Source organism: Chanodichthys erythropterus, chromosome 22, assembly GCF_024489055.1.
Source record: "Chanodichthys erythropterus isolate Z2021 chromosome 22, ASM2448905v1, whole genome shotgun sequence".
Classification (NCBI taxonomy): Eukaryota; Metazoa; Chordata; class Actinopteri; order Cypriniformes; family Xenocyprididae; genus Chanodichthys; species Chanodichthys erythropterus.
In genome coordinates, this window is record NC_090242.1 from 16,598,891 (window position 1) to 16,618,957 (window position 20,067).

The 20,067-nt window shown below is 38.7% G+C and overlaps 1 protein-coding gene and 1 pseudogene across 1 annotated transcript in view; one reads left to right on the top strand and one right to left on the bottom strand.

Annotated features, from left to right (window-relative positions):
- whrna (whirlin a) overlaps positions 1-20,067 on the bottom strand; it is a 130,609-nt gene that overhangs the window by 65,583 nt on the left and 44,959 nt on the right. The window contains exon 2 of the mRNA XM_067375609.1: positions 6,349-6,570. Coding sequence (XP_067231710.1) covers positions 6,349-6,570 — 222 coding nt within the window. The remainder of the gene's footprint in view (positions 1-6,348; positions 6,571-20,067) is intronic.
- LOC137013268 (abl interactor 2 pseudogene) lies at positions 12,612-13,210 on the top strand (annotated as a pseudogene).

Sequence of the window (20,067 nt, forward strand, 5' to 3'; positions counted from 1 at the left end):
TCATTAGCCTACATTGCCTGATGTTTGAAAATAATAAATGCTCACCAAAATTATTTTATATGACAAATAAAGCATTATAGCTCATTTATATTTAATTCACTTTAATTTAAATTTTAAAACAAAAATAAATTGTATGCTAATTTTTATTATTATTATTATTATTATTATTATTATTGTGGTCGGCATATCGCGGGCCGCATTTACATTTGTGACGGGCCGCAGGTTGAGAACCACTGCTCCACACCCATTCAAACGCTGCGTCGCGCGACTCGTGTCCAATTGCATCAAAAGTATATGCTCACTGGATGTCATGGCAACTGAATCACGGAGGAAAACTTTAAATATCTCGCCTTCGCTTTAATTTCGGACCATCTCCAAAAAGACATAAAACACTAAACAAATGATTTTGACATGCGTTTATCAAAGTAGGAAATCCAGATTTTTAATCCCTTACACACAATTACTGCTGTTGAAATACGAAATGGAGGCGGGTCCGGATCCGGACCGGAGTCCGGACTTTGAAAAATGCTGGTATAGGGGGTGATTTCAAACACAGCACAGGTTTCTAGCACATTTATCATTGGTTGTCATGGTTACTCATTGTTTAATTAATTTCACACACCTGTTCCTTGTTTTGATCTTTGGTTAGTTTTCTATGTATTCTCTCAGTTTCATTCACTCATTGTTTGCATGCACACAGCTTCACTTGCCTTGTCTCCTTCAGCTTGAAATGTTTGTGCTCTATTTCTTTAAAACACATTATTTGACATGTTATCTAATACAATCACAATCAGACATTTTGAAGTGTGCCATAAGTTTCCAAATACATCACACAGGCTGCTTCACACACACAAACAAATCTCTGAAATGTGGCATTGGCATTACGGTGTGACAAGGAAATTAAAATATTTCCCAACCACAATGTGTTGTTACAATTCACCTCTCAAACCTAGAGCACCCATTACTGTAACATACAACTATAATTCCGACTCTAACAACCCGTGCGCCTTAGCGAATGGCAGATCTGCTGAACCAGCAGAAGGACTAATATGACTCCCACGACCTCTTCACAAAGGCAACAATAGGTCTGTGATTAGAATGCATCACAGAATCCCCGCAGAGCCAATCAAACGGGGTCACCGGGGGTCAATGCGTCTTGTCTTTTCCAAACACCAGCACCCACCAAAAGCATCTGTCGCCCACTAGCATGCTGCTTAAAGGTTAATACTAGCCATCCCTGAAAGGTTAAGGTGGCGTAGGGCCATACTGCGTTTTGTGTGTGTCATTGTTCATAATGCCAGACATTTATAAATGTCTCTCCCATGAATGGCTCCTTATATTTATTTTTAATCTTCTTTAGAAGGCTGCTACAGGCTAAATAGATTTCGGCTTCCAACAGAGCTTTTGACGCAACTTTTGTTTCAGTACTGAGAATTTGTCAGAATTACCCTGCAAATTGCTTCACCGCGATGTGAGACCACGAGCAAGCAGGGTAGTAAATCAGGGCGGACCGATGGAGATTTCTGCTGCGCTGTGCAGTACTGATGAAGCCGGCGTGCCACGCTACCACTCTCGCTTTCAATGGCCGCAGGGCTCAAGAAAGAGAGCATGCTCTCCAATAGCCTTGGCAGATTTACACCTGGATGAACAGCTCATAAAACTCTCCCTATAATCACATTTAACAAATTCTGGCACACAGGTGAGAGTACAAGAAAATATAAGAGTGAGGAATAGTGCTGGGGTAAATTTGACGAGCCAAATTTGACAATATACAGTGATTGATTGCTTAATTTGTCTGACTAACAGTGTGTGCTCACACTTCACAGTTCTTTAGGCAAATAATGACATGCAAACAAAACAATTTTTTTCCTCACCCTTCATTGATTTATTTAATTCATAGTTTAAAATTCATAACAGGGCACCTGCGTACAACCGCAGATGTCTTAGTTTGGTTCAGGTCTGATGGAAACTGAGTAACTGTGGAACAGACTCTTGTATTTGCTGCCTCTTAATGTTTCATACATATTCAATATTGTCTGAAAAAAAGACACCTAGCCCAAAACACTAATCCACCAGTTTGGATTTGCTCCTAATAGACAGCATTGTTCTAAATGGAAATGCATCTGCGTCAAGGGTTTATCAGCCGAGTACACATTGTGTATGTTTTCCAGAAAGACTTCTGTAAAATGCAAATCGAACACACACACAAATTCACACACACATCTTGTTGCTACTGTTTTTTTTTTTTAAAACTCAATCAAATCAAAGTACCACAAAACGCTTATCAGAAATACCAAAAACATCCCAGGTGAACCAAATCAGGGCTAGTTTATAAATCCCCGTCTTAAAGCGCTACTGCCCATTAGCTAGTGGAGTTGATCACAGATAGTTTAGCCCAGAGTAAGTGTGTTACAGAAAAGGACAGCGGTCCAATGGTGTTATGGTTATCATCAGCTGGCACAAATAAGATAAAGAGCTTTGGTTTACAGAAATAATAGCATAAACAGCGTTTCATGAAAGACAAGGCAAATTCTTCATTCGCTCCTCTCTTACGCACCAGTGAAAACTCATTTCTGCACTCAACCTATACAGGAGCAGAGCACTTAAAACGACAACCATTTATTGAAGCTGGTGAGCTGTAAACAATGCAGCTTTAACACTGAGTTTTTGAAGGCTCTTGCACATGCAAATGATCAGATGTGCTCCATCCATACTGTATTTCAACAACTATGTAAGTATCGCCCACACCTTTTTTTTAATCTTCAGGGACAACACTTCTTTATGAACAACTACTGTTCAAAAGTTTGGAATTTACAGTGACAGTGTCGACTCACATTGTTACAAAAGATCTCTACTTAAAGGTGCCGTAGAACGTCTTTTTAAAAGACGTAATATAAGTCTAAGGTGTCCCCTGAATGTGTCTGTGAAGTTTCAGCTCAAAATACCCCAAAGATTTTTTTTTTATTAAATTTTTTAACTGGCTATTTTGGGGCATCATTAAATATGCACCGATTCATGCTGCGGCCCCTTTAAATGCTCACGCTCCCACCCACGGAGCTCTTGCTTGCCTTAAACAGCATAAACACAGTTCACACAGCTAATATAACCCTCAAAATGGATCTTTACAAAATGTTCGTCATGCATGCTGCATGCATGCGTTGGATCATGTGAGTATAGTATTTATTTGGATGTTTACATTTGATTCTGAATGAGTTTGATAGTGCTCCGTGGCTAAAGCTAACATTACATACTGTTGGAGAGATTTATAAAGAATGAAGATGTGTTTATGAATTATACAGACTGCAAGTGTTTAATAATGAAAATAGCGACAGCTCTTGTCTCTGTGAATACAGTAAGAAACGATGGTAACTTTAACCACATTACATTACATTAGCATATTTAGAAAGACAATTTACAAACAATTTATCACTAAAAATATCATGATATCATGGATCATGTCAGTTATTATTGCTCCATCTGCCATTTTTCGCTGTTGTTCTTGCTTGCTTACCTAGTCTGATTATTCAGCTGTGCACATCCAGACGTCCTGCCCTTGTCTAATGCTTGAACATGGGCTGGCATATGCAAATATTGGGGGCGTACATATTAATGATCCTGACTGTTATGTAACAGTTGGTGTTATGTTGAGATTCGCCTGTTCGTCGGAGGTCTTTTAAACAAATGAAATTTATATAAGAAGGAGGAAACAATGGTGTTTGAGACTCACTGTATGTCTTTTCCATGTACTGAACTCTTGTTATTTAACTATGCCATGATAAATTCAATTTTTAATTCTAGGGCACCTTTAAATGAAGACAGTTGAACTTCCTATTCATCAAAGAATCATGAAAAATACGTTTGTCATGGTTTCCACAAAAAATATTAAAGGCTTAGTTACCCAAAAATGAAAATTCTGTCATTAATTACTCACCCTCATGTTGTTCCAAGCCACTTTTGTTCATCTAGGGAACACAAATTAAGACCTTTTTGATAAAATCTGTGAGCTTTCTGTCCCTCCATTGACAGCTGAAGTACATGACTATCACTTTGACGCTTCAAAAAGTTCATAAAAAGATCATAAAACTAATCCATATGAATTAAAAATTTTAAATTTCCAAATTTTCTGAAGAGACGTTTTAGATTGTTTTATATAATGAACAGATAGAATTTGGCTTTTATTCACATATAAACATTCATCAACGCACACATCAGTTGTGGTAAACAGAAGCTCAAGCATGTTTGCTTGATGCGTGAGAACCAAATGAGGATAATTCTTTAGCATTACGCAGCACGTTTGAGCTTCCGGAAGAGGTTTGTTCTCATGCGTCAAGCAAGTTCGTTTGAGCTTTTGTTTAAGTTTGCTGATCAATGTTTATATGTCTGTAAAAGCCTAAATTAAAACTGTCCATCATATAAAGTGAGTCTCTTCAGAAAATTTGGACTAAACCACTCAATTTATATGGATTCATTTTACATCTTATCTTTTTTGTGAATATTTTGAAGCATAGTTATCTATGGAGGAACAGAAAGCTATCAGATTTCATTAAAAAGATGTTCCGAAGATGAATGAAATTCTAACGGGTTTTGAACAACATGATGGTGAGTAATTAATAACAGAATTTTCATTTTTGGATGAACTAACCCTTTAAGCAAAATAATAAAAAAAAAATTCTTGAGCAGCAAATAAGTATATTAGGACGATTTCTGAAGGATTATGTGACACTGAAGTCTGGAGTAAAGCAGTCACATAACAGGAATAAATTATTACAATTATTAAATGATTAAAAACATTATTTTAAATTGTAATTTTTTTAACAATAGTACTGTTTTACTGTATTTTTAATCAAATAAATGCAGCCTTGGTGAGCACTTCTTTCAAAAACATGAAAATATCATAAAGACCCCAAACAAGGTCCCTTTCAAAGAAAGTCCGTTCACTCTGCGGCCATATTTGCAACACCTCTGGGCAGCTATTTTGGGCATCAAAGACCAACTCCTATCTATTTGAATGGGGAATCCTGACATCTCAATAATTGCTTGCTGAACTCACAATTAAATAACATATTTCAAATCAGCAACAAAATCTGACATGAGCTGTCCCATAAATGTTGTTTATTTATGCACAAAATAGCATTAACCCTTAAATGCATGACTGTTTCGCCAATCATTCTTACATATTCGGGTCTTTATCGACCCGGATCTATATCTAACACGGAGGGATCTCTACCTGTCGTGATAATATAAAACTCCTCTGATATTAGAGTAACAATTACAGAAGAATAAAATAAATCGTATTTTGTTACCTTTTGGAGCTTGAAAGGGCTCAGTTTGAGCAGATGTTTTATGCCATCATCACTGTCCTCATCAGAGCTCATTTCCCAGTAAAATCAGCAAATAATGGGCTAGTTTTATGTTTGAGGTCACGAATATAAGCCCATTCACAATCTCAAACATATTCTCAGAACTATATAATTTTCAACATCTTCAAAATCAATATTTCGATCGCTAACAGCTTCACCAGATCCATCCTGTAACAGTTACAGTCATATTTGACTGCGTTCAGTACTTGCTCTGCTGTAAATCGCTGAGCCATTTCATGTTTCTCTTATTATTACGTTTTCTGTCTGAATGAGTCGTCACTTCAGCATTGTGTATCAGACATTGCCACCTTGTGGAATAAAGGTGAATTGCACTTATTCCATCATCTAAGATTCAGTTATTGTTGTGCAGAAAAAATATATGTACACTCATACACACCTCGGGTCGTTTGCGACCCTATACAATTTTTACAAAAAATGAATACAAAAATAGGCATTCTTTTATAATTTTATGATTTTTTTCTTGTTATATTCTTTATAATGAATTGATTGAGGAATACCAAGAAGGTTGATGTCTAACTTTACAAATTGAACGAGGAGGAGGGTAGTGAATGACATCCAGGGTCACTAAAGACCCGAGGTATGCATTTAAGGGTTAAAAAAGCTTATTTTTCAGGCTAGATGAGCAATGCGCATGTGCAGTCCTAAGCACGAGTCTCAGGTTTCTATGGGAACCGTAGATTCTAACAGCAGCTGCAGTGAAGCAATGACTTTACCAATCAGCAATTGGCTCTTTTACTTAGAAGGCGTGATGTATTCCGCCATATTGCGCATTGCAATTTCTCCAATTCACAGGTAATAGGAGTGAACCGTCTTTCTATATCTATAGTCTTTGCCCCAAACTTTTAAACAGTAGCATATATTATCTTAATCGGAATTTGGTCATATCCTCACTGTATAAGCATCATGGAAACACATTAAACTGATTGCTTTAACTCGATTAAGGAATGCTATAAATGTGAGCCTTCACCTTCTTCTCATCGCCGTCCTGCAGAAGTTGCATGTGGCTGCGGCCCTGACTGTTAGATCTGCGCAGAGTGGCGCTACGATGCTCAGCCAGCAGGTCAGGTGGTGGGGACACACTGCGCCCCTGTGGATCCACCCAGGTGTAGACATGATTTGTGATATAGCCACCTGGGATACGGCCCACAGAACGCACTGACATAGAGAGCTTTTTGCTCCCCTTCAGCACCTGTGAGAGAGAAAGAGAGAGACAGTGACAGAGAGAAGAAGAGGTGCAATCAGTCCAGCGTGTCTGCTAAGCGATAAAAGGCAAAGGCAGTTATGGGAATGTCAAGATATTCATGTGAAAATGCTAACATTTCCACTCCATATGATAAAGAGCTCCATCAATACTCAAGCCGCACACAACAAACATAGTGTCGAAGAAGCTACCTGGAAACTGACTCTTGCTACAAGCTGCACATAATTTTACAGCAGTTAAAACCAGCTAAATAAATACATGGAAGCTATTTAAGGAGGAAGTATCTTTAAAAATAATAAAATAAATAAATAATATCTAATGAAAAACAAATAAGAGCAGTATTTATCTCAGTTATTCATCCCAGTTAATTGAATCTTTTGATTCAGTTCACCAATAGGACTTTTATTAGATTCAAATAGGTTCAGATTCATTGAATAATATACAATAAATGTAACTAATAACTAAAAATTATACTAGAACAGTGATGAACAGGAGAATTTAATTTAATATTTTGTAAAATAAGATGTAGGCATGAATGAACTGGTGAATCATTTGAATGAACTAAAATGAATCTGACTTTCCAATGCTTTACACCCACTACTGGTTAGAAATAACCAAATACTTCAGTAGTATTTTCAGTAGCTCTTTTTTAAAATAACATAGCTAAGCTAGCAGCCTTACTCCTTTAAGTTAGTCCCTAACACTGCTAAAACACATGGGCAGATCTCTTCACAGAGACATGCAACACAGAGAAACATGGTGTGGAGATGAAAGTCCCAGTGGTGTTTGCCTCATTGGTCTCTGATGGTCTGCTTTGCTCACTATCACTCCACAGATCAAGTCTACAGCAACTGGCACTGCGGGACGCCACAAATTCAGCTGAGTGTGAAATAACACCATTCTCTCCTACAACACACACACACAAAGATACACTAAGCTGCCATTAAATGCACACATCCCAATGCAACCCCAGAACTTACAATTGGGCTGAACTCAGAGAACTTCCTGTTCTCAGGGTGGCTTCACAGTATCTACTTCCCATGCAGCTCAGACTCCCTCGCAATGAACTTCAGAAATGGTTTGTGTCCGCAGGCGTGCTCTGTTGTGTATCTCTGACCTAGTTCTGCTGAATGTTTATTGAGTTATTTGAGTTGCAAAACACTTTGGTCCAGATTTGAAGTGTAACAAAATAAAACTGCTTATTCGTGAGTCACTCGCTCCGTTGAAAATAAAAACCAATGGTGCTTCGTTAATCCCAAAAATGTTTCAAAGCCCAAAGTTTGGATTTATTTAGGAGTTAATCTGGTCCGTAAGCATCTAGTTTCCTTTCTTTCCTGGGCCGGGATTTGCCTGGGTTGTTTAAATGAGCGACAAGTTGTTTTTTTGGGATAGAGGAATGCAGAGCAAAGACAAATAAAATGCAGACACATTGGAATGAACAGAAAATAAAAAAATAAGAGAAAGCGCAAAGATGAAAGGCAGAAATCATATTCCTTGAAGGGATACAGTAGCTCACCCAAAAATGAAAATTCTGTTTTCTCAACTTCATGTTGTTCCAAATCTGTATGACCAAGCCTTTCTTATGTGTAACACAAAAAGGGACAGTTTAAAGCTTTGAAAATGACATGAACTCAATGGCCCTGTCCCAAATGGAAACCCAAGTCTTCACGAGTCCACAATTTCTTGACGTAATACCGCTTTGACTTTCAGATAGAAGTTTGCTGCGGAGCTCGCTTCAGAGCGGACTCGGTTATCCACAGAAAGCAATGTTCAAGGTCCAGAAAAGTAGTAAAAACATTGTTAAAATAGCCAACGTGACTACAGGGGTTCAACCTGTATCTGTAATACTTTTTGTGAACAAAAATAGCAACTTTATTCAACAAATTCGTCTCTCGTCTGTCATTCTCCTATGCTATTTACATTGGATCACTTCCAGGTTTTTCAGTGTAGTCATGCTGACTATTTGTCTTTACTACTTTTCTTGACCTTGAATGTGGTAATTTCATTGCTTTCTATGGAGGATTAAAAAACCTCTCGGATTTCATCAAAAATATCTTAATTTGTGTTCCGAAGATAAACAAAGATCTTACGGGTGTGGAACAACATGATAAATTAATGACAGAAATTTCATTTTTGGGTGAACTAACCCTTAAATTGTAATTGCATGGATAAAAAACAACAACGGCTGCGTTTACACTTAATCACATCTGACACAGATCGGAATTAGTTGCACACGTGTAAACACAAAAATCCACACGAGTTCCGATTTTTTTCGTATCCGATCTGAGCCACTTCCAAATGTGGTTTTAAATCCGATACATATCTCTGAACATGCGACCGGCACGTTTGCTCACTAAAATATAGCTTCAATGTTGTATTATGAAGCAGACGTGCTTGTATGCACTCGCACTTAAAATTCACAGCTCTATTGATGTGGGAACTTTGTCTAACGTAAAAGAAATTGCGCGCACACACATATATTCAGCAGCTGAATGTCAAACTTTGCCTGGTTAATTTAAAAGACCGCCATGTTGTTGTTTTGCCGAAAGCTTCACTGTAGCTCTCTTTTTCTCTCGCACGTGCGCGCGCTCTCTCCCTTGCTCGCTCAAATTCATTAAAAAAAATGGAATTCTAAAACTAATAAATGTAGATAAAATATAAAACGTAAATTACCTTTATTTTCTGGTCTATATCCGTTCAGTCAGAATTTGCGCTGCAATACATCCATGACAGCTGTTAACTTATCCATTCTGACAGGATAATCATGGCCACTCCATGAATAATTTTAATAGCACTGCCATTCAAAACCCGAGGATCTACTATGTGCATTTAAAACTATCAATGACGATCATTTTGGGGCAGGAAGTAATGTAAACACAGATATCGGATACCAGTCGTGTCTAAAGTGAATCTAAACACACTGGCCAAAAAATCGGATATGGTCCAAAGATCGGATTTGTGCATTAAGACTTACAGTGTAAATGCAGCCAACCAGTACATTCTGTAAAATGCTTCCTTTAATGTTCCACAGAATAAATTAAGTGATACGGGTATGAAACCACATAAGGGTGAGTAAATGATTTTCCTTTTTGGGTGAACTACTCCTTTAAGAGACAACAGGAGAAGATAAAAAACAGCTTTGTCCCTGCTGTGAATACTAACAAATAAAAGAGCGCCTGGCAGTGAGATTCTTAATGCACCATCGCTGTTCTAAAGTGCTGACTGTGACACTGTCTGATGGAGTGTGTCAACAAATGAGTGGAGTAACGAAATACACTTGGATGAGAGAGAGAGAGATGGAGGGATGGAGAAAGACAGCAGGCAAGCAGCTTATCACATGATATGGTACAATGTCACCTTAGCAAAGCCAATAATGCCAATATTGTGGAAAAATGCATTAATAGCCCCAAGCAAGAGCAGAAGGACATAATTAGAAAGAAAGTTTCATGCTGCTGAGAAAGAAGGAAAATGTTGGATTTTCATCTAGAATACTTAGACAATTTGCAACCCATTTTACTTCCATAAGTTGACATTTCAGAAGGTGGAGCAACACAGTACAACAAGGAACTTGCAGTAAACATTCATGTTGACTTTAAGGTCGGCATGAAACAGAACTTGTCTTTTCTTCCCTATTATGACATATATATAAGTGACGTGAAACAGCTTCTGGTACAAGAACCAATGTAGGCCAGGACTTGATTTTGTCTATCAGGAATTGATTGGTTCATTGGATCGTTGCGATTTGCTATTGTTCTTCCGATAAATCATTTATAATAAATACTGCGATACTGCATAAAAAATAAGAATGTTCCATTTTGATTTCATGTTGACTTTAAAAGCCATGAACACTTAAAGCTAATTGCTCCAAGTCATTTCACATCTGAGCCTGATGGCCCAACCAATTCACATGAAACCCAGACTGCGCACACACTGAGCTGCCAGGCATTCTGTTTATTTACTGTCATTTCCAATGGGACCGATAAAGCATTTCGAGAGCAGAATGAGAAATCAAGTCATAAATGTAGAATGTCTGAGCATGTGACGCTCAGTGTGCACTGACCAGCTGGCACGGATACTGAAGCAAACAGAAAACGCATACATAAACAGACAATCTGCAATTGTTGCTTTGAATTAGCATAACAAAAAGGGGCCAATTAGATGATCACAAAGGGTAATTGGGTCTGGTTAGCAGTGCAGTGTGCTCAGAATGCGTTTATGAGATTACGCAGACGTGTTTGGAAGGGGCGCAGGAGACATTTGCATGTGATTGAGCGATTCTGGATGAAAACCAGGAGGACAATGAATCTAAAATATTTAAGAATCAATGTAGTACAATTAGATGGATCTGAGTCAGTTCTTGTACTCGCATCATATAGCGCATTTTGTGTAGGTGTGTTTTTTTTTTTTCAAGCAACTAGTATGTGTAGGTGTTCATTTGTGAACCAACAGATAAACAGCTTTCATACAGTACTGAGTTATGATCTTTGAAAAATTTACACTACCATTTGGATAGGTAAGATTTGTAATGTTTTAAAAAAGAATGTTCACCAAGGCTACAATTATTTGGTCAAAAATACAGTAAAATAGTAGTAATATTGTGAAATATTACATTTTAAAATAACTGTTTTCAATTTGAATACGTTTTAAAATGTAATTTATTTTTGTTATGGCAAAGCTTAATTTTCAGCAACCATTAATCTGCATATGATCCTTCTGAAAATCATTCTAATATGCTAATCAACATTGAAAACAGTTGTGCTGCTTAATAATTTTGTAAAAAACTTGATAATTTTCTTCAGTATTTAAAAAAAGAAAGAAATCTTTGATTTTACTGTCACTTCAGCTTAATAAATAAGCATTAATTTCTTTGAAAATAAATGAATATTACTGACTCCAAACTTTAATTAAAAATTAATTTCAAGTAACTTGTCAGAGTTTTCTCCTAAAATTCCTTACAAAATAAAAGGTAGATTTAAATGTTATAAATTTACAGCTATAAAACTAATATGAATAGCACAGCAGTGATAATTTCGTTCCAAAAGAATTCAATGAGAAAAGTTTGAGTTCATATTGAAATCTATAACTTTTGATTGCAGATTTGACACGTGAGATTATTAGGATGTTTCTAAGGACCAAAAAAACTGAAGTCTTACTATTAAAAGTTTCCATTAGCTCTCCATTTAATCTTCTTTTCAAATGTTTTTCAAACTAGTTATCTCAGAGTTAAGGCCAATTTTAACCCAGGGTTAAGCAAAGTTTCATACTCTGAATCTCAACCTTTTTTGAGTAATGGACCACCGTCATATTTAGAACCGTACTCAAGGACCCCAGAATAATATTGGCTTACTGATATCATTAATGTCTTTGTGATGACCAAATGCAATCAAGTATAACTTACTACTACGTTAGTTGACTTGTCCAATATTCAGCCATGTCGTATATGTGTTTTACGTTATCTTCTTCTTTTATGGTAACATGTCAAATGTCAAAATATACAAAAATTCATATTCAGTTATTTTAGAAGGACCCCCTGGCAATACGTCAAGGACCACTAGGGACCACCACGGACCCCTGGTTGAGAAACAATGCTCTAGGCTTTTCACACTGCTTAACCCAAGGTTATTATCATTCTAAACCCAGATTTTAATCCTGGGTAGACAAACGTTTCACAATTGTAATTTACAAGTGGGGATAGCACCGTTTTTTGTTAAGAAATCCTATTCTTAATCAGGGTTAGCACCACTTTTGCAGTGTTTACCCTGGATTGCCGTGCCAATCTTGATCTGCGTGCAATGTTACAATGTCACGGCTAGGTGCTTAGCAACCAACAGCCAATTGCATACCTCATATTGACGTGTTTTGGACAGCCATGGAATGACACATGTCATTTTATAGAAAATAACAAATGGTGATAAAAACATAACAACTGGAGTGAAGAAGAGAACCCCAGGTAACTCTCTCTAGGTTGCCATAGCTGCCCAGCAGAGCTCCTCGACCAGCAGGAATCTCCTCCTGCATGAATCAGTACGATGAGAAGATGGCGGAGCTGCAAAGGCCATTTTAAAAGGAGATCCCTTCTGGTCAGCAATGCCAACCTAGCGAGAGTCACTGAATACTGTGAGAGCAGCTACATACAGATCAGCACAGATTTAGAAGAAACCAAAGGTTACACCACTCAGTCTTTTGGGCCAGTGTAGCATATCTGATCAACACTCTTGCCAACAATTTGCTCCAGATGCTGGATATACAGGCATCCCAGTTACGCCACATGGAGTCGTCCATCAACCACATCTCACAGAGAGTGGACATCCACAAAGAGAAGGTGCCCAGGCAAGAGACTGGCATCCTCACCACCAATAAGAACACTTCCCACACGCACAAGATCATGGCACCAGCCAATCCTGAGAGGCCTATACGCTACATCCACAAACCCAATGACAACAGTCTACTGGATGACGTAGGCCATAGTGTAAAGGTCAACGTCCAGCATATGAAAGCAGGTACAACTCCACACACAGCTGTCCCGATTCAGAAACCACCCAGTCCAGGCAAAGGAACACTGGGGCGGCACTCCCCTTACTGGACACTCGAGCCTGTGCGTCCACCCGTCAACAACTGTGTGCCTTGAGTAGGTAAAAACCAGTGGCTTGTAGTGAGTTCCTGGGGTGTAAGTCCCTAGGTGAAGTAGTCAACATACAAAAATTCCATTCTTTTAAAATATTTCTTTAGATTAACACACTTGAAGATTTTAAGCCTGATTTGCACCCCCAAACAATCGGAGGCTTGTCGCAAACAATTTTTTGTCCAAAAAAATCCTCTATTGTATCTATCCTCTATCATTACAATTATTCAATCGTAATGATAGATCAAGACGGAGTGTCCCCAAACTCAAATCTCTTGCCTCTGACGTGATACCCATGATAGGCAATGAGAGTGTGCAAATGTCACCTACCAGACGTTGAGTGTTTCTTTAGCTTAAACTTAACAGCCAACATGCCACGAAAGTGGAGTACTGAAAAAGAAGATCACTCATATTCTTCTTTTTCTATTTTGTTTTTCCACTGTAAAGCAGAACGTGTGGCAGGAAAAGCCAGCTGACAACGTTGATTGCCCTCCATTTGTTTTTCTTCTCAAGTCACGTTTGATCTCGCGAGTCTCCGTGAGACCTCGTCTCATGCTGTACTCCAGCCTAATGTTCTGAACTTTGTAAATATGCAACTAAGCAGTGTTGCAGAAAATAAAGTTTGAAAGTAACATGTTTCGATGTGATTCAAAACTCATTTTAAAATGAAACTAATTACAGTGCAACATTTCAAGGAAAAGTAATGTGCCAAGTTACCTTTGTGTTCCTTTATTAAAGAGCTATAGTCAAATTGCAGAGATTGTTTTTTTGTTTGTTTGTTTTTTACATTGGAAGTGCATGCTATGACAAGTAAGCACTACCATAAAAAGATACTGTATAGGAAAAAATATTGATACTAAAGAAGTCTCATTTCAAATGGGAAATATAAAAGTAAGATACAGAGTCACAAAATGCACCTGATTCTATTTTTGCCTCCATTCTGACCATCCACCTGTGACTGCCATGACTCATGTGTTCCCCTTAGGCAGTACTGCATAAGCAAAATCTCATCTGCCAAAGCAATAACAAAAAAATTTCTCATTTAGTCCCTTAAATGAGAGACTCTGAGATCAACCACAACAAAGTGCAATTTTAATAACAGTTCGACCCTGAAGGTTGTTGAATTATGCTCAAAATGAAACAGTAAAATGGCAGATTTTGTCAGAAATGTCAGCTGGAGAAGGACATATGTTTTAGGCAGTGGGTCTGATATAGTTTGACAGCTCTGGACAGCACTGACATCTTTCACCAGTTCTGTCCATCAGCTGTGGCATCTCATGCTGAAAGGATCGATCGGACTACGACAAGCTGCTACAGCAAACATTTCTCGCTCTCTCTACCCTTCTTCCCATTTATCAGCCTTCCCTGCTTTCCAACTTCTTGTCTCATCTCTCATTCTTATTTATGAGTTATATAGCAGGAGTCGCCACCACATGGGAAGATGAGGGATGGAAAGGGAAAGAGAGGAGAAGAGAAAGAAAGCGCTTGACTTAAGGGCAGATTTTGTGCTTGAATCAGGGGGCAGATTAAGGGAGATTTTGCACTCTTTGACTAAAACATGAGAGAATAGTTTAAGAGGTTTTGCAAACAACAAAAATAGACAAAGCATGGTGGGACATACAAATATAGTACCGACTAACAACAGTATCATTTCTCGGGGCTTGTTGAAGACATCTATGTCAGGGAGAATTGTTTTAGCTAAATCAAAGCTGACAGGAGACCAGATAAACATACTAATGCTCTCCTCAAAATGCAAAAACAGCTCAAATCAGACTCTCAAATGCATGCAAATACTGTATGAAGCCTGTCAAAGCACATTTCTTAATCAGTATTTTTTATCTCATTTTCCATTGAAAACCATCTAAATATCCTTAAAACAAGATCAATTTACTGAAGAAACAAAAAAGGCAAAAAATATTCATACTTAGCAAGCCTGATGACCGTAATGTCTTGAGAAATGAGATTTGAATGAGATTGGAGAACTAGTTTATATGCTGAAGAACCAGTACAGTCGAATGTAACATCCCTAGAGAGATTCATTCCGGGTTCAGGTGACATTCTATTTTGTATGTTACTGTTACCCCATCTCTTGTAATCAACTTCACTCAGCCACCACTAGTGTTGTCACGCTAAAGGTGATCTGCTCTACCCAACGGACCGTAGCATGGCTACTTGTTCCTATATGTCAGAGCAAACGCTTTTAGAGAGTATACAGACTTACAACAATGAAACATGTTGTATAACCTTTATACAACATTATAAAAGCACTTAAAACACCATGCATTCATATGAACAATTGTTTTGTGCGAGAAACACAATCTTCCTTCCCACTGGTTCAGTTTCAGATCAAAAATGCATAACAAGAAAAGACAGTAATTACAACAGGGGGAATGTAGTCCTGTTGGGTAAACGCAAATAAGATTTCTTCACTGAGATCTTATTATTGTGTTGGCAAAAGGTGCCACCGGCAGTGCTCGCCAGTGCTGTATTATACATGTGGTTATGGAGTGATATCTGATTTTCTCTCTGCCTGGAAGTAAGGGAAAGATGAAGAAATTGAGAAAGAAATAAATAGAAAAAATATCCACGTTTATGACCTGAGGCCGTATTCACACAACATCTTAATGCTAAAAGTAGCTCCTAAATTGCAGATTTAGGAGAAATTCTTAAAAATAATGGCAGTGTCAGTCCTAATTTTAGGAGTCCTAAATTTTTGCTCTAAGAGTATTAGTAACTAGCTCCTAAATCTGTCAAGAGAGTAGTCAAGAGGACTCCTAAGTCACTAAGACCAAATCACAAACAGTCCTAATCCACCCAAAGACACTGTACACCATTGAGGCAATAGCGATAGAGCCTTGGGTGTTGAACTTTTTCTTCATAAATGCAATACATTTTGATTTATAGATTTGAATATAGATTTTGCCAAAAATAAATCTTTAACAAATAAATAATTATTGTCTGATTACCTGTGGCAGTGGTTTTCATGAGTTCACACTTACAAATGACTGAATAGAGTAAAAAAAATTAATACGTTTATTTGGTGTGCAGTCCAAGGGGATCGAGGGCTCCGATCTTGGAATTTAGCCCAAGCCCAAAGTTCTCCCCGTAACCCCAGCCGAGAGTGAGGGACGGGTTGGCGGAGGGATGCAGAAAACTGTCAAAGTAACTATAGGCGAGTCGGCTCTCGTCTGTGTATATATTCCTCCTCTCAAGCTGATTAGAAAGACCGTTTGAATGTGTTTCTCCAAAACTTTGTTTATAAAACGGAATTTTTTGCTTGCATTTTGCACTCTCTTGAGATGCATACTCTCTTGAGACATCCAAGAGGCGGACAATTAATTGTATATACTTTAATTAGTTTTAATTAGTGACACTTAACCTACATTTTAAAACCTTTATTAGAATATGGCAACATTTGTATTAAAAATATTTATTTGAATAGGGCAGCATCTTAAACCTTTATTTTAATATGGAAATATGACACCTTATTCTACAATATTTCTATGATTAAATCGCTGACTCCTCCCCCATCAGCCAATCACGGTGTGTATACTCCATAGGTCAACCCCGCCCTTACTCTTAGCTTAAGACTTCTCTCTATTCCTTAGTAAATGTTAGTCTCAGAAGCTTTGTGAACAGGTTTTAAGAGAAAACTCTTAGCTAAAAACTTTTACTGCTATGTAGGAGAACTCTTAGTGCTAAGATAAAACGTTTTGTGAATACGGCCCCTGTTCTCCATTTGCTCCCAGACCTCCCGGTTTGTATTTGCTTCTGAGGTGAATGGTGTCAGAATAAAAAAATAACCGAATTTTCAATAATTTTCTAAAAGTCTATAATTTTCCTCGTTTTAAAGGGGACCTATAATGCCCCTTTTACAAGATGTAATATAAGTCTCTGATGTCCCCAGAATGTGTGTGTGAAGTTTCAGCTCAAAATACCCCACAGATCATCTATTATAGCTTGCAAAAGATCTGCTGCTCCCAGCCCCTTTTCCCGCTTTAACAGCTCGTGCTTCGGTTGCTCAACAACAACAAAGCTAGAGAATGTCACGCAGCCAAAATGATGATTGTAAGTAATGGTGTTCAGCCTTACACTGTTCAAACTGGAGTCAGACACTGATAGAGAGACTCAGGAAGAAGTCACAACATTTAGAATGCATCTGGACATTTCTGAATGGTTTTCTAAGACCGTGGGAACTCTGCATAGTTTTTCAATGAAAAAAAAACAAAACATTGAGGTGGTTGTTATGAGCAGGGCGGGCGAGAGCCGTGAGGGAACGGCGCGAGGCCGGTGATGCAAGTGATAATGAGCATCACCTGCGAGGCACGCCAGCCTCGAGTCTCATGGAGGAGCTCCGGAGGCATAAAAGTAGGAGCGACGACAGTGAAGGATGAGAGAGGACCAGGCCTGGACTTTATTTTATGTTTTACTATGTTTGTGTGGCCGGCAGACGTCCGCGAGGGTCTGCCGGCATTACTTTCGTTTTGTATTTATTTATTTTGAATTAAAGTTTTGTTGAATGCTCGCCGGTTCCCGCCTCCTCCTTCCCATATTTATGAACTCTGTTACATTGGTGCCGAAACCCAGGAGGAAAGAGGGACATGCTGTCGGAGAGCCCTTGCTGCTGAGGGGGATTTGGGCAGCGCGGGAGTATGAAGACCGAGAGGTGGTGGTGCTGGAGCATAGTGACAGGTGGGACGAAGAGCTCGGTGCCGTGCCCCTGGGACAAGGTGGGGTGGCTGCTATGAAGGGGAGGAGCAGGGAATGGGGGACTCGCTGCCGGCTGCCCTTAGTCAGAGGAGCAATCGACAGCCGCCAGGGGGCAGAGGGGGATCAAGCCGTCCACAGAGTGTCCAGTACCATCGCATGGCACCGCGAGGAAGAGCCTCTCGGCTGGCTGAGGACCAAGCGGCAGTGTGTCTGGGAACCGGACCAAGAATTCTCGTCCTGTCGCTTCCCTTGCTTCCGTCTCCTTTCTCTCGTCTCGTCTGTCCTTACCCCCTGGTGCTGCGGCCGCCGAAGAGGCCCCGGGGGGGATTAGAGCGCAGTCTCGGGAGTACCCCCCGGCCTGCGAGGGGCGATGGGGGTATGTGACAAGCAGGGCGGGCGAGAGCCGTGAGGGAACGGCACGAGGCCGGTGACGCAAGTGATAAAGAGCATCACCTGCGAGGCGTGCCGGCCTCGAGTCACTCACGGAGGAGCTCCGGAGGCATAAAAGGAGGAGCGACGACAGTGAAGGACGAGAGAGGACCAGGCCTGGACTTTATTTTATGTTTTATTATGTTTGTGTGGACCCTCGTGGACGTCTGCCGGCATTACTTTCATTTTTTATATTTATTTATTTTGAATTAAAGTTTTGTTGAATGTTTGCCGGTTCCCGCCTCCTTCTTCCCATACTTAAGAACTGTTACAGTGGTAACTTAAAGTAAGAAATATCTTGATGGTTTGTTTTGTATCTCAATCATTGGTGTAAAATTTGCCAGGACAATGTTTAATCACTATCATTTATCAAAGTGCAATATGTCTCACAAAAATATAGCTCAAAATAAAAGATACCGCTTTTCAGTGTATAACAGCTTGACAGCTTTGCACAGTTCAGTTCACCTCTCTGTTACCCAGCCCTCGCTGCACAGGTTACCTCAGTTAATTATTTGTGCTCTGCTTGTGCTGGTAAGATAGAGAGTGACCCAAGGACCATACTGCAAGTTTGTGTGAATGGCTAGCTGGGAAGAGCTGTTGACCCTGAGCTCAAAACCATCCATCTCCTCTACCGAGACTGGAGAGAGAACACTGAGGCATGAAACTCTTTCTTTATTACGGAAAAAGTGTAGTTAATCACTCTTTCTCCTAATAAGATGAGGAGCGGAGGAGAAGAGAGCGGAAAAGCAGTGATTTTGATAACACTTAAATCACAGCAATAGCACGAATCAGACTGAGTGTTTATTATCTCTGCCTTGAGCAGCCAAACACCGCTTCTCAAGGGCCTAAACTTCTCAGAGGAGAATCCGAACATACTACTCTGTTGCCGTACTGTTTTTCGCATTTGTTTTTCACTATTTAGTAGGGAAGTATTCGATTTTGGAGTGAATGTTTACAACAGTGACCAGAAGAAGAAGAGGAAGAAGGACAAGAAGAACAAGAACAAGAAGTGATTATTACTATTATTAAAGGTGCCCTAGAACTTCTTGTTAAAAGATGTAATATAAGTCTAAGGTGTCCTCTGAATGTGTCTGTGAAGTTTCAGCTCAAAATACCCCACAGATTTTTTTAAATTCATTTTTTTAACTGCCTATTTTGGGGCATCATTAACTATGCACCCGGAGCTCTCGCTTGCCTTGAACAGCATAAACACAGTTCACACAGTTAATATAACCCTCAAAATGGATCTTTACAAGATGTTCGTCATGCATGCTGCATGCATGGATCAGATCATGTGAGTAAAGTATTTATTTGGATGTTTACATTTGATTCTGAAGTTGTGTTTATGCATTATACAGACTGCAAGTGTTTCAAAATGAAAATGATTTTATATATATATATATATATATATATATATATATATATATATATATATATATGTTTATATATATATATATATATATATATATATATATATATATATAAACATTTATAAAAAAAAATACAAAAGAAAGAATTAAAAAATTACATACAATGCTACATACGTTTAGTCCGTGTCAACTTCTCTATCTTTCTCTTTTTTTACATTTGTAGAATTGTGATTCTGTTCTTTAATGCATTGAATCGTGATCTGATTTTCAGCATCCTCCGAGGGAGGTGTATGAATTTAGAGTTTGTTTTTATGTGTGTGTATCACGACAGAGATGAAGTGTTGCCTCTGGATC